This window comes from Oncorhynchus keta, chromosome 18 (assembly GCF_023373465.1).
Source record: "Oncorhynchus keta strain PuntledgeMale-10-30-2019 chromosome 18, Oket_V2, whole genome shotgun sequence".
Taxonomy (NCBI): Eukaryota; Metazoa; Chordata; class Actinopteri; order Salmoniformes; family Salmonidae; genus Oncorhynchus; species Oncorhynchus keta.
Genome location: NC_068438.1, coordinates 18,374,642 through 18,388,442, shown reverse-complemented (window position 1 = coordinate 18,388,442; position 13,801 = coordinate 18,374,642). Strand labels below are relative to the sequence as shown.

General features: G+C 47.3%; 1 protein-coding gene across 3 annotated transcripts in view; it reads right to left on the bottom strand.

The window, feature by feature from the left end:
• The window catches only part of LOC118397386 (Fanconi anemia group J protein homolog), a 114,825-nt gene that overhangs the window by 93,610 nt on the left and 7,414 nt on the right, over nucleotides 1-13,801 (bottom strand). For all 3 annotated transcript variants that reach the window (XR_008067931.1, XM_052467518.1, XM_052467519.1), the window contains exons 8-14: nucleotides 10,586-10,807; nucleotides 10,103-10,302; nucleotides 8,623-8,755; nucleotides 7,900-8,054; nucleotides 7,544-7,712; nucleotides 7,265-7,405; nucleotides 6,493-6,654 (exon numbers count right to left, since the gene is read on the bottom strand). Coding sequence is in view for 2 of the 3 variants with exons in the window: in XM_052467518.1 (XP_052323478.1) it covers nucleotides 6,493-6,654; nucleotides 7,265-7,405; nucleotides 7,544-7,712; nucleotides 7,900-8,054; nucleotides 8,623-8,755; nucleotides 10,103-10,302; nucleotides 10,586-10,807 (1,182 nt within the window). In the remaining variant the exon portion in view is untranslated. The remainder of the gene's footprint in view (nucleotides 1-6,492; nucleotides 6,655-7,264; nucleotides 7,406-7,543; nucleotides 7,713-7,899; nucleotides 8,055-8,622; nucleotides 8,756-10,102; nucleotides 10,303-10,585; nucleotides 10,808-13,801) is intronic.

The following is a 13,801-nucleotide window of genomic DNA, read 5'->3' as shown; positions in this document are numbered from 1 at the left end:
GGCCGATTCAAGGAGGAAGAAGGGGGGAAAAAGAGGGTGAAAAAGCTCCCAGCAAGGAGGGGAGAGGAGACATGCGAAGTTCACTCTCTTGCTGATCTAATTGATGGTCTGGGTCACTGTAGTCAGCATCTTGGATTGTTCTTTATGTAGCCGACGTAAACCTCTGCCAGGGAACAGCGAGTAACCTGATAACAAGGGAAGCGTAACCCAATAATAAAAGGCCAGCCAGGGCTCTTAAAACACAGGGTATGCTTCACAAATGGCACCCTATTCCCTACATTTGACCAGAGGCCTATGGGACATGGTAGTAGTGCACTATATAGGGAGTAGGGTCCCATTTGAGACACAGAAGGAACACATGTACTTGAACAGCACAAACGTACAGAGCTTGTTGTTTACATTCCCTGAGCTGTAATTTGTAAAGCCCTTATAAAAGCGGGGGGCGAAATACAATCCAGTCAGTGCCACTCCAGCAGGAGCCCCTTGGCTTGCAGCAGGGCCCAGGGTAATGGTCCCTAATGCTTTTATCTCTCAGACACTAAGAGTAAACATCACTCTGGCTGTGAACCAAATAGAACCCTACTCCATATATAGTGCAATATTTTTGAGTCGGGCCATAAAAGTAGTGTACTTGATAGGGAACAGGGTGCCATTTGGGACAAATACTCGGTGTCTCGTTGCCCTGACTGATGCTGCCATTTAATATTGAGCAGATTTTCCTTAATCTTGACTGAGTAGAGCCAGGTTGAAAGGCGACGAGGCGAGGCAGGGCAGAGAATAGGCAGGGAGCATAAACATTAAAACCAGTAGCTAGTGACAGCGCTGACATCATCCACGTATTCCTATGCAACCAATGGTGCATGAAGCCGGAAGTATTTGAATTTGAAGCGCGCCATATCGCTGAACCTTATACCTCAGTGGGCTGAATGCCCCCTCCAAAAACGCAAAGGATCATGGTAACATCCATCTAAAAACATTTTGTTTGGCCATTCTGGCCATAGGCTTTCTAGGGCAGACCAGGGCTTTCGGCACCGCTAGGTTGCTACTCATTAGCCGACCATCAGAGCTCGTGACTTAGACCGGACAATGGGGACCTGGCAGGGAGACGAGGAGCCAAGGAGGGTTGGCTAGGTCTAGGAGAGGAGACTGTGCTACACTACTCTATGGAAAGGCAGGCAGACAAGTGAAAATCACCTAGCTATTCATCAAGACTCGCTTCCTCTGCCAGACAGCTCACCTTGACCTCCAACTGATCCAACCAAACTAATGACAGCTAATGAAATGTTGCAAGAACTATGTACAAGCAACCTATGAATATCAAAGAGAGGACCTGTGTAGAGTGTATGTGTCTGAGTTCACACGTAGTACAGAGAGTATGACTGGAAGGATGCCATCGTGTGCCATGGTGTGTGTGTGTGTAACTTCGCCTTCATGACTCATTTAAGGGCATTATCTGACAGGGAGGTGGTGTATCTACTGGGCCCACATCGGTCTGGGGCGGTCTGCTGAAGCGCTACGGCAAATGTCAATCTGCACACTCGGCTGGCGCCCAGGTGCACAAACACAACAGGAACGACCCAGTGTACCCCCACAGAGGACAAACCACCACACACACATTTCGAAGTAAAATGGCTCCTTTTGAATTTAACAGTATTGTACTAAATTTAGACAAATATGAAGGAAATAGAAACTGAAGGTTGCAAACATGGGAATCAAACCCCCGGCCCCTAGTGGCAATGTGTAGTCCACAACCACTGGCTCTCCAGCAGGGCAGTGCTAGCATGGCCCCTCATTCAAAACATGGGAATCAAACCCCCGCCAGCAGGGCAGTGCTAGCATGGCCCCTCATTAAAAACATGGGGATCAAACCCCGGCCCCTAGTGGCAATGTGTAGTCCACAACCACTGGCTCTCCAGCAGGGCAGTGCTAGCATGGCCCCTCAGCAAACCCCCGCCCCTAGTGGCAATGTGTCCACAACCCCTCATTCAAAAACACATGCAGTGGCCACAACCACTGGCTCTCCAGCAGGGCAGTGCTAGCATGGCCCCTCATTCAAAACATGGGAATCAAACCCCCGGCCCCTAGTGGCAATGTGTAGTCCACAACCACTGGCTCTCCAGCAGGGCAGTGCTAGCATGGCCCCTCATTAAAAACATGGGAATCAAACCCCCGGCCCCTAGTGGCAATGTGTAGTCCACAACCACTGGCTCTCCAGCAGGGCAGTGCTAGCATGGCCCCTCATTCAAAACATGGGAATCAAACCCCCGGCCCCTAGTGGCAATGTGTAGTCCACAACCACTGGCTCTCCAGCAGGGCAGTGCTAGCATGGCCCCTCATTCAAAACATGGGAATCAAACCCCCGGCCCCTAGTGGCAATGTGTAGTCCACAACCACTGGCTCTCCAGCAGGGCAGTGCTAGCATGGCCCCTCATTCAAAACATGCCATAAGGTTCCACAGCAGTCCTGAGATGCTGTTGGTCCACGCAACAACATGGAATGAGGAGGACTACAGTATTTAGCCAGTCTCAGAGTAACAAACAGGCACAACTAACAGTGAATAATTCATGGTGATTTCTGGGTATGGTGTATGTGTGTGAGCGAGTCGCTCAGCATGGTAGAGTGGGCCAGATCTCTGCGTTGTCTGGTCTGGAGGGTCGAGTGTCACTCTTAGGCATTGAATTGTACACTTCCTCTCTCTTTCGCACGTCTTCGCTCCCTCCATGCCCCCAAAATCTCCATATTTCACCTCTTTCCGCTCCCCCCCAGTGTCGGTGGGCTGTGTTGCGACACGTCACTTTTCTCCTAGCGCCTGATAAATAATGGAGTTGGTCTTGGGCGACGGTAGTATTTATTAAACATTAACGGGAGACATGTTGTAGCCTTGAATTATACATTTTGGGACTGTATCAACAGTGGACTAATGAAACAAATATCAAAATATAGTTTGAGTGGAATTCCCCTTTAACACTGTAGCTTAGTGAAACATTTAGACCACAACAGCAGCGCACCTCAAGTTCCCACTGTAAAAGAACATATAAAACATCATCTCAGCTGGAACTTTAAAGACAGATATGTGCCTGTCTGAGCAAGGTGGCCCACAAACACACACTGTAGAGATGACCGCACACCTTCAGCTGAGTAATAATCTCTAAGTGTGGCTGGGAGACAGCAGGGTGTGTGTGTGTGTGTGTGTGTGTGAGAGCATGCCCCCAGCCTCCTCCTCAGCCCCCTTCAGGCGCCAGCGCGGCTGTGTCTTCACACAGACAACTAGGCGACATCACCCCTAATGGCCCTTATCTCAATCTGCTTTAAAAGCATCTTGCGTTTCCCTGCAATCTTTTCACCTCTGCAAATCCCACTTTTTAATAAACCCACCTCTCCACCCCTCCCTCCCCAACCCTAACGGTGTGTTTTGTCCCTTTCCTCTAGCGGTGCGTCCAGACGGCGAGGCGCGGGCAGAGGGGTACCGTGGTTTTAATGGGCATTAACTGGGGGGCTGTTGAGGCTCAAGTGCTACAAACCACAGTTCCAGGAGGGCTCTTGGAGATGTCTGAGTGTGTAATGTCTGCATGAGAGTGTGTGTATGCCCACACACACACACACACACACACACACACGTGCGTGCAAGCGTGAGAGAGAGAACCTTTAACTGTGTGTTCTTGAGTTGTAATGTATGTCCTGTGGGCGTATGCACATTCAGAGTGTGTCTGCCAGGAATGTGTGTATCTGTCAGAGGGCGACAGACAGAGCCGAGAGGGAAGGAGGACGCCTCTACGGCCTTTGTGTGAATGTGGCCTGTTTCTCAGTACTGCAGCCTCTCCGATAGGCATCACCCAGACACACTGACAAGAGGTGAGCCTGGAGATGACCCATCCTCTGTCTCACACACACACGACTCACCGGCTCCAGAGGGCCTCAGACTCTCCAATTAATACCCCAAGTAGCCCCTCATCTCTTCATCTTTAAGCTCCGAATGTCTGCACATTAAATATTAATGCACAGAGGGCATAGAGCTCCTACACTAGCCATCAATAATACACAATATCCACCCAGAGTTGTTCTGCGGCTGTCTCTGCCCGCCTGGCGTCATGGCTGGGGGGGAAATGAGAGGGGAAAGAGACAAAACTGGATCCTAGGAAGAGACTGTCAGCTTTCCTTTCATATTCTGATATCATTGATATAGTCTCAACTGGATAGTCAGCAAGAGGAAAAGCTGGAGCTTTGACAACATCAAAGGGTCAAATACAAACCATAGACCTATTGTATATAAGCATAAAGAATGAGTGCAATGTAAGACACTAAACAGACACACAAGTGGCCACACAAAGGTATGCAGCGCTGTGCAAAAACGCTAACACACCTTCACATGTAACACTCTCGTATGTGTGCACGTGTGAGCTCCAAAACGCCAACAGTGACATGAGTGAGCCAGCTGGGCCATAAGTGGACTGGTGACAGAGACCGAATGGAAATCTATGATTGATGCAGGAAAGCATAACAATCAGAGGAGGACCGAGTATTTATCAACGGGCCCTTAGAAGTGTCTGGTTAACTGAAAGGGGATACAGGGTTTTATGTAAGGTATTTGTTAGCTTACCGCTATTTAAGAGATACCCATTAACTCTACATTACAGCTGCTCACCATATATGGACTCTTAGGACCTCTTTCTTTGTCACTCAAATCAAAATCTAATTTTATTGGTCACATACACATATCTAGCAGATGTTACTGTGGGTGTCGCAAAATGCTTGTGTTCCTAGCTCCAACAGTGCAGCCGTATTTAACAATTCACAACAACACACACAAATCTCAATGGAATTAAGAAAAATATCAATATTAGGATGAGCAATGTCAGTGGCATTGACTAGAACACAGCAGAATACAGTATATACATAAAACACGAGTAAAACCGTATGTAAACATTATTAAAGTGTACAGTCCTTTCAGAAAGTATTCAGAACCCTGGACCTTTTCCACATTTTGTTCTGTTACAGCCTTATTCTAAAATGGATTTAATAGAAAAAAAATCCTCATCAATCTACACACAATGCCCCATAACGACAAAGCGAAAACTGGTTTAGACATTTTTGCAAAAGTATAAAATTCAAAAACAGAAATACCTTGTTTACATAAGTATTCAGACCCTCTGCTAGGAGACTCGAAATTGAGCTCAGGCGCATCCTGTTTCCATTGATCATCCTTGAGATGTTTCTACAACTTCATTAGAGTCCACCTGTGGTAAATTCAATTTATTGGACAAGATTTGGAAAGGCACACACCTGTCTATTTTTATTTTAATCTTTATTTAACTAGGCAAGTCAGGTAAGAACAAATTCTTATTTACAATGACGGCCTACCTCGGCCAAACCCGGACAACGCTGGGCCAATTGTGCGCAGGCCTATGGAACTCCCAATTACGGCCGGATGTGATACAGCCTGGTTACGAACCAGGGTCTGTAGTGACGCCTCTTGCACCGAGATGCAGTGCCTTAGACCGCTGCCCCACTCGGGAGCCCTCGGGTGTCTAGAGAAGGAAACCTGCTGAAGAGATGAAAACCTGTTTCAGAGCTCTCAGAACCTCAGACTGGGGCGAAGGTTCACATTCCAACAGGACAACAACCCTAAGCACACAGCCAAGGCAACGCAGAAGAGGCTTCAGGACAAGTCTCTGAATGTCTTTGAGTGGCCCAGCCAGAACCCGGAATTGAACCCGATCAAACATCTCTGGAGAAACCTGAAAATAGCTGTGCAGCGACGCTCCCCATCCAACCTGACAAATCTTGAGAGGATCTGCAGAATGGGAGAAACTCTCCAAGTTTGTAGCGTCATTCCCAAGAAGACTCAAGGCTGTAATCGCTGCCAAAGTTGCTCCAACAAAGTTGAAGGGTATGAATACTTATGTAAATGTGATATAAGAAGCAGAGCTGCCATGTCTGCTAAAAGCTAAAAGCGTCTGCTAAATGGCATATATATGTCTGTCGGCGACATTTATTTTTTATTTTTCTATTTGACCTTTATTTAACCAGGCAAGTCAGTTAAGAACAAATTCTTATTTTCAATGACGGCCTAGGAACAGTGGGTTAACTGCCTGTTCAGGGGCAGAACGACAGATTTGTACCTTGTCAGCTCGGGTGTTTGAACTTGCGGTTACTAGTCCAACGCTCTAACCACTAGGCTACCCTGCCGCCCCGACATCTTATGTATCTTTCTGTTGAAATCAAACAAAATGTCTCTACTCTCTACTTATTAACTCAACTTCCTTCTCATACCAGTTGTGCCAAATTTGCTTATACACAGCAAGGATAGCATGAGAGTACATTAAAACATTCAAACTCAATATGTGGTCTCTAGCCCCTCCTGGTGGTAAACGGTAAGAGAAAGAGTGGTGAGTGAAGGATCACATCAGCTCAGTGGTTCTTAAGCAAAACGTTTTGCATACGGAAAACAAAAATCAATTGGAAATATTTCAATCCTCCACTAACTAACTTTACCTTGTAGGAGGGCAAAAAGCAGAGCACTCCCCTTCCAACGGCCTGGCAGACCCGAAGCAGCAGGGCTCCCACCTCATCCTGGAAGGCATAGGTCTCAGCATGCTGGAAGGTGGCACACAGCTTCCTCCCCTGGGGGCCAGAGCCCAGCGTACCCACCCACACCTGGCGGAAGGACAGGGACACGTCAGACACTGACTGAACACACTGAGCAGGGGTATACCAACTGACAAGTATGCAGGATGTGACTGTTTATACATTGAGGGGGCCCTTCTGTCAGGATAAAATTCACGAAGGACAAGACTCAGTCAAATCTTATTCATTTGGGCTTTTTTTGCTTGGCTACATAGTCCAGTTCCATTACATTTAATTTAAGTCATTTAGCAGACGCTCTTATCCAGAGCGACTTACAAATTGGTGCATTCACCTTATGACATCCAGTGGAACAGCCACTTTACAATAGTGCATCTAAATCTTTTAAGGGGGGTGAGAAGGATTACTTTATCCTATCCTAGGTATTCCTTAAAGAGGTGGGGTTTCAGGTGTCTCCGGAAGGTGGTGATTGACTCCGCTGTCCTGGCGTCGTGAGGGAGTTTGTTCCACCATTGGGGGGCCAGAGCAGCGAACAGTTTTGACTGGGCTGAGCGGGGACTGTACTTCCTCAGTGGTAGGGAGTTCCTTTCTGAGCAGTTAACCATCAATCAGACTGTTTCTGGATACTATGATAAAATCACTACCCATAACACCTGAAATGAAGGCAGAGATTTCTACTGACCTGTGACTTGCTGATGACGTGGCTGGCCTCTAGCTGGATAGAGAACTTGACCCCCAGTTCTGAGGAGAAGGATCCCATAGGAGACAATGTGCCTGAGGTCAACACGATGCTGTGAACACTGTCCGAAAGGTCTGAGAACGCCTGCCACGCGCGCACACACATACACACACAAAGACCACACCCCTTAGGACAAAGTAATATAATAATACGCTACTTATCAGTAACAGGTACTTTCCCCACCAAATAAACAGTATACAGTACATCCTCCCTGCTACTCACCACAGCAGGGTTGAGGCACCAGAAGCTGAGTGTGTGTACGAGGGTCTTGGTCTTGGCACTGTGGCGTCGGCGGTTGGGCCTGGCGAAGAAGCCCTGAGCATCTGCTACGTCTGGAGCAGTGGTCCAGGCGTAGGACTGCTGCAGTGCCACGCGGTAGTCCTCTGCAAACCTGACCACGGGAACATGACCAGGACAGAAGTCTTCGTCGGTGATCGAAAAGTGTTTGCATAATGTATTTTGTAGTATGTTGTTGTGTTGCTCTTGTTTTTCCACCCTGACTACAATACACATTTTCCAATTAGGACAATACAAATATTGACTGATTGTTAAAGACTTGTTCACAGACTGCCTCTGACCTGCTCTTGTCCCTGTAGAGGAAGTCCAGCACCATGAAGAGACTCTTGAGGACAGAGGAGCTGGCTGAGCTGATGGTGGGGACCTCCACGGTGTCCTCCCTCCCGTTCACCAGCCCAACTCGCTCCTCCTTCTCCAACACCGCTGCCAGGTGTTTCTATACCGGGGGAGAGATGAGGGAGGGAGAGAGAGAGATGGGGGAGAGAGAGAGATGAGGGAGGGAGAGAGAGAGAGATGAGGGAGGGAGAGAGAGAGAGATGAGGGAGGGAGAGAGAGAGATGAGGGAGGGAGAGAGAGAGATGGGGGAGAGAGAGAGATGGGGGAGGGAGAGATGAGGGAGGGAGAGATGAGGGGAGGAGAGAGAGATGGGGAGGAGAGAGAGATGGGGAGGAGAGAGAGATGGGGAGAGAGAGAGATGGGGGAGAGAGAGAGATGGGGGAGAGAGAGAGATGGGGGAGAGAGAGAGATGGGGAGAGAGAGAGATGAGGGAGGGAGAGAGAGGAGGGAGGGAGAGAGAGAGATGGGGGAGAGAGAGATGGGGGAGAGAGAGAGATGAGGGAGGGAGAGAGATGGGGGAGAGAGAGATGCTGTAGACCTCCTTTCTAAACACACAAACCTTGCAACAAAAAGGAAAAAGGGGTGAAGGTGAGAGAGATCAAAAAGACAGGGACTGAGACAGAGAGACAGGTGAGAGGAGACCTAGGTGGTCAACAACATTATCTGACCTGCAGCATGGCAAAAGTGTCAGCAGTGATGCCCATGGTGTGGAAGAGTCCTAGAACCTCCTTGCCGTTCCACACCTTACAAGACATCTCATACTCCCTTTCAGCCAGAACACTGCAGCTCTCCTGCATCCAGCTACACCACAGGAGGAAGAGACAGCCATGAGAGGCAGCCATCTTAGAACTACTGTTTGATATTGAGGAAAGTCTAGTGAAGATATTCTTTAGAAGTATTGATTACATTTAAATAAATGTTTAACCAAGACGTGTTGATTAGTAGACCAGTTGTGCTTGTGTTGGCCTAGAAAGAAAAACATGCACCAGGAATAGACAGGTAGAGAAACACTGCTGTAGTTTCAGTAGGGGGGTCTTACTTGAGCAGGCTGCAGCAGAAGACCCAGAGGGGTTAGGGTCTACCTAGAGGGGTTAGGGTCTACCTAAATGGGTTAGGGTCTACCCAGAGGGGTTAGGGTCTACCTAGAGGGGTTAGGGTCTACCTAAATGGGTTAGGGTCTACCCAGAGGGGTTAGGGTCTACCTAGAGGGGTTAGGGTCTACCTAAATGGGTTAGGGTCTACCCAGAGGGGTTAGGGTCTACCTAGAGGGGTTAGGGTCTACCTAAATGGGTTAGGGTCTACCCAGAGGGGTTAGGGTCTACCTAGAGGGGTTAAGGTCTACCTAAATGGGTTAGGGTCTACCCAGAGGGGTTAGGGTCTACCCAGAGGTTTTAGGGTCTACCCAGAGGGGTTAGGGTCTACCCAGAGGTTTTAGGGTCTACCTAGAGGGGTTAGGGTCTACCAAGAGGGGTTAGGGTCTACCTAGAGGGGTTAGGGTCTACCTAGAGGGGTTAGGGTCTACCTAGAGGGGTTAGGGTCTACCAAGAGGGGTTAGGGTCTACCCAGAGGGGTTAGGGTCTACCTAGAGGGGTTAGGGTCTACCCAGAGGGGTTAGGGTCTACCCAGAGGGGTTAGGATCTACCCAGAGGGGTTAGGGTCTACCAAGAGGGGTTAGGGTCTACCAAGAGGGGTTAGGGTCTACCTAGAGGGGTTCGGGTCTACCCAGAGGTTTTAGGGTCTACCTAGAGGGGTTAGGGTCTACCTAGAGGGGTTAGGGTCTACCTAGAGGGGTTAGGGTCTACCCAGAGGGGTTAGGGTCTACCTAGAGGGGTTAGGGTCTACCCAGAGGGGTTAGGGTCTACCTAGAGGGGTTAGGGTCTACCCAGAGGGGTTAGGGTCTACCTAGAGGGGTTAGGGTCTACCTAGAGGGGTTAGGGTCTACCAAGAGGGGTTAGGGTCTACCAAGAGGGGTTAGGGTCTACCTAGAGGGGTTAGGGTCTACCCAGAGGGATTAGGGTCTACCCAGAGGGGTTAGGGTCTACCTAGAGGGGTTAGGATCTACCTAGAGGGGTTAGGGTCTACCCAGAGGTTTTAGGGTCTACCTAGAGGGGTTAGGATCTATCTAACTCCAGGTTAGGGTCTATTTACTTGAGCAGGGAGCAGCAGAAGGCACGTAGGGGTTCGTGGTTGGAGCGTCTGATGTTATGGGTCACCATGCCGTCCAGCTCCTCCCTGGCAGAGAGCAGCTGGGGTTTGTTCAGGGTGTAGCTGGCACTCTCCCTGGCACATTCCTCTATGTTGTGGGCCTCATCCAGAACCACAATCTGACCCTTCAGGTTGATCTGCATCTGCAGGGGAGTAGAGGGGAAGGGGAGGAGGGGAAAATATGACATACAGAGACAGCCTCCCCTCACTCCTTTTCTCCCCCAGTAGACATGCAGTGGGTTTGACCAGGTGGTGGTCAAGGAATATGTTCAGCTAAAAGTAAAGGAGAACACATCTATACTTCAATTGTGTGAAACCACCTTTATTCTGGCCTACATCCTCATCCCTCACTCCTCTTACTCAAACAACAATTCCCTCCATCCCACGCCCCACCTTGCATCCTCCTCACCCAAGCCCCAGACTCACGCTCTCCCTGATGAGGGGGTCCAGTAGATAGTTGTAGGGACAGAAGACGATACAGGCTTCCTGCATGAGGTCCCTTGCAGCGTAGTAGGAGCAGGCCCTCAGCCGGCCCCCCAGCCGAACCAGGTCCTCTATGTCCCAGGCCTGGTGGAGACCATGGACCCACTGCAAAGCGTTCTGGTCCTGCATCTTGTGCACGCCGTTTTTGAAGCGGCACGACACGCCCTGCGTGTGGTAGGAAAAAGAGAGAGGAGGAGTTGTTTTCATCCTTGACAATACACAAATGAAAGTTATTTAGTTCAGCACACTGGTGACCTTGAGGACCTCTCAGAACCGACACTTTGGTCAAAAAAAACTTCATCGTGGTTTACACACATAGTACATGAGTCTGTTGGCTGGAATTTACCCTCGCCCCAAACAATATTGTAACAAATTCCCTGAGATATTGGTAATGCCAGAAGAGTTGATGTTGGCATCAGCCTATATTGAGTGTGTATATGTCAGAAGGCCCATTACCTGGTCATCAGAGGCGCCTCAAATACCACCATGCCACAACCAGGCAGCTCCCCGGTGACACACACGTGATGACTATACTCCGTTACCGCCAAAGGCATGGAAAAGCAGCTATCAAAGCGGTGGGTGAGCCCTCACTTTCTGCCAGACATCAAGGATAAACTTCGGCACTTAAAACAGTTTTGTTTCAAACAGTTCAGTGTGTGTGTGTGTGTGTTTGTACGTGTGTGTGGCGAAGGTGAAAGGACTAGCATCCACTCAAGTAATTGTTATTTTCGGGCAATGGCAGCTTAGGGGTGCGATTTGACTTCATGACTCCACAAAAAGAGAAAGCACAACAGAGGAGTCTTAACACAATTGAGCTCAGTCGAAGCCAGAAGGTGGGCTGTATAGTGCAGTAACAAGAGACTGGCCTTAGACAGGGCCTAGGTGACTGGAGAGTGGAGGGGGCGGAGCGATAAACAGGGCTGGTTGAAGTAGGATGAGTGCAATCGAGCTGTGGTCATTCTATCCTCTGGGGTTGTCGCGGGGACACCCACTCTCTGTAACAGATCAGGATGTGACACTGTCACATTAGACAGAGGCAGACAGGACAGATAGACACCTCTGGTGACAGCGCAATAGGGGCTTATTATACGGACAGTCTCACATTTGTGTGTGTATGTGTGAGTAATAGGTGCTCATTACACTAGACACCTTACCTTGAGGAGAACAGGAGATAGGACCGTAACACTGACTATAAAGAGTCTCCCATCAGTCTGAATCCTCATCGTCCTGCTAGAGAGTCTGTCTGACCAATTGGGGATATTATGTAATTGCCACCCGGGGCGACGGTGATGGGGGTTGTCTGCCTGTCCTTTAACTGTGGGGTGGGGTTACGAATCCTTTCTTTCTAGAGCTCAGAGGCAGCTCGAATTCACACTTTAAGTGTCTGTCACTGGGATTAGAAACACCAATCAAACTCAGGATTGGAGGTGTGTGTGTTTCCATTTCTGAGGAAGAGTTGGTTTTCACATTTGGATTGGGGTAAATCTCCATCCAAAAGAATCCAATTCAGGCCCAACCACCTCCATTGAGAGGTAACAGGGCAACATTAACGTAGCCTATGTAGGAGCTGAGCGGGTCTAAGCCTTAGGGTGGAGCAGGGCAAGAGGCCTTGACCTCGGCTCTACACAACAAGACCCTATTGGTGACACTAAGGAGGACACCATGTTACTACAAAGAATGGCGGTAGGTGAGTCAGAGGTTGGGGAAGCGGGCCAGCAATTGGACAGTAGTCAGTTAAAATTCCAGGTTTTATCGAAAAACAAGTGTGTATAGGGTTGCAAAGCAAACTGTAGTTTACCAAAATTACCGGAATCTTCAGTAATTAAGAGGAAATATTAAATCACTTGAATCACTTAAAAAATGTATTCATTTTTTATATCTGTGTCTATATTGGCCATAATAATAATATAATAATAATATTATTATTATTATTATTATTATTATTTATTATTATTATATTGGCCATGAGTTTCTAGCAGATAGACCAGACGGTTCAAGAGAAAATAGCCTTATTAATTTAAAAATAATAAACAATTGCATTATTTTCAATTAACTCTGCAACTTTTCCAACTATTGTCTATTTTCCCACTGCCACCAGTTTGATGCCGAAATATTAACAAATACACACTGACATAGTCAAACACACACTGACATAGTCAAACACACACTGACATAGTCAAACACACACTGACATAGTCAAATACACACGGACATAGTCAAACACACACGGACATAGTCAAATACACACTGACATAGTCAAATACACACTGACATAGTCAAACACACACTGACATAGTCAAACACACACTGACATAGTCAAACACACACTGACATAGTCAAACACACACTGACATAGTCAAACACACACTGACATAGTCAAACACACACTGACATAGTCAAACACACACTGACATAGTCAAACACACACTGACATAGTCAAACACACACTGACATAGTCAAACACACACTGACATAGTCAAACACACACTGACATAGTCAAACACACACTGACATAGTCAAATACACACTGACATAGTCAAACACACACTGACATAGTCAAATACACACTGACATAGTCAAATACACACTGACATAGTCAAATACACACTGACATAGTCAAATACACACTGACATAGTCAAATACACACTGACATAGTCAAATACACACTGACATAGTCAAATACACACTGACATAGTCAAATACATACTGACAGTCAAATACACACTGACACAGTCAAATACATACTGACATAGTCAAATACACACTGACACAGTCAAATACATACTGACAGTCAAATACACACCGACATAGTCAAATACATACTGACATAGTCAAATACATACTGACATAGTCAAAAACATAAGTGTGTAAAAATATATATAAAGGATATCATTCTGAAACCCTCATATTAAACACCAATGATACTCACTACGTTGATGGTTTAGATTTAGGAAAATGTTTTACAGATTTGTCATTCTATTTTGTATTTGAAAATCATATTTAATTATTAATGTTTAATAAGGACACATATAATTAGACTCCTCTACAGATCTGAAGCACCAAAAAGGACCACCATGTGTCTTGTGATAGATTATATAAAATCGTTGAAAGATACCAATTTTCTAGAAGTTTACTGGTAAACTTAGAAAAGTTTCTAG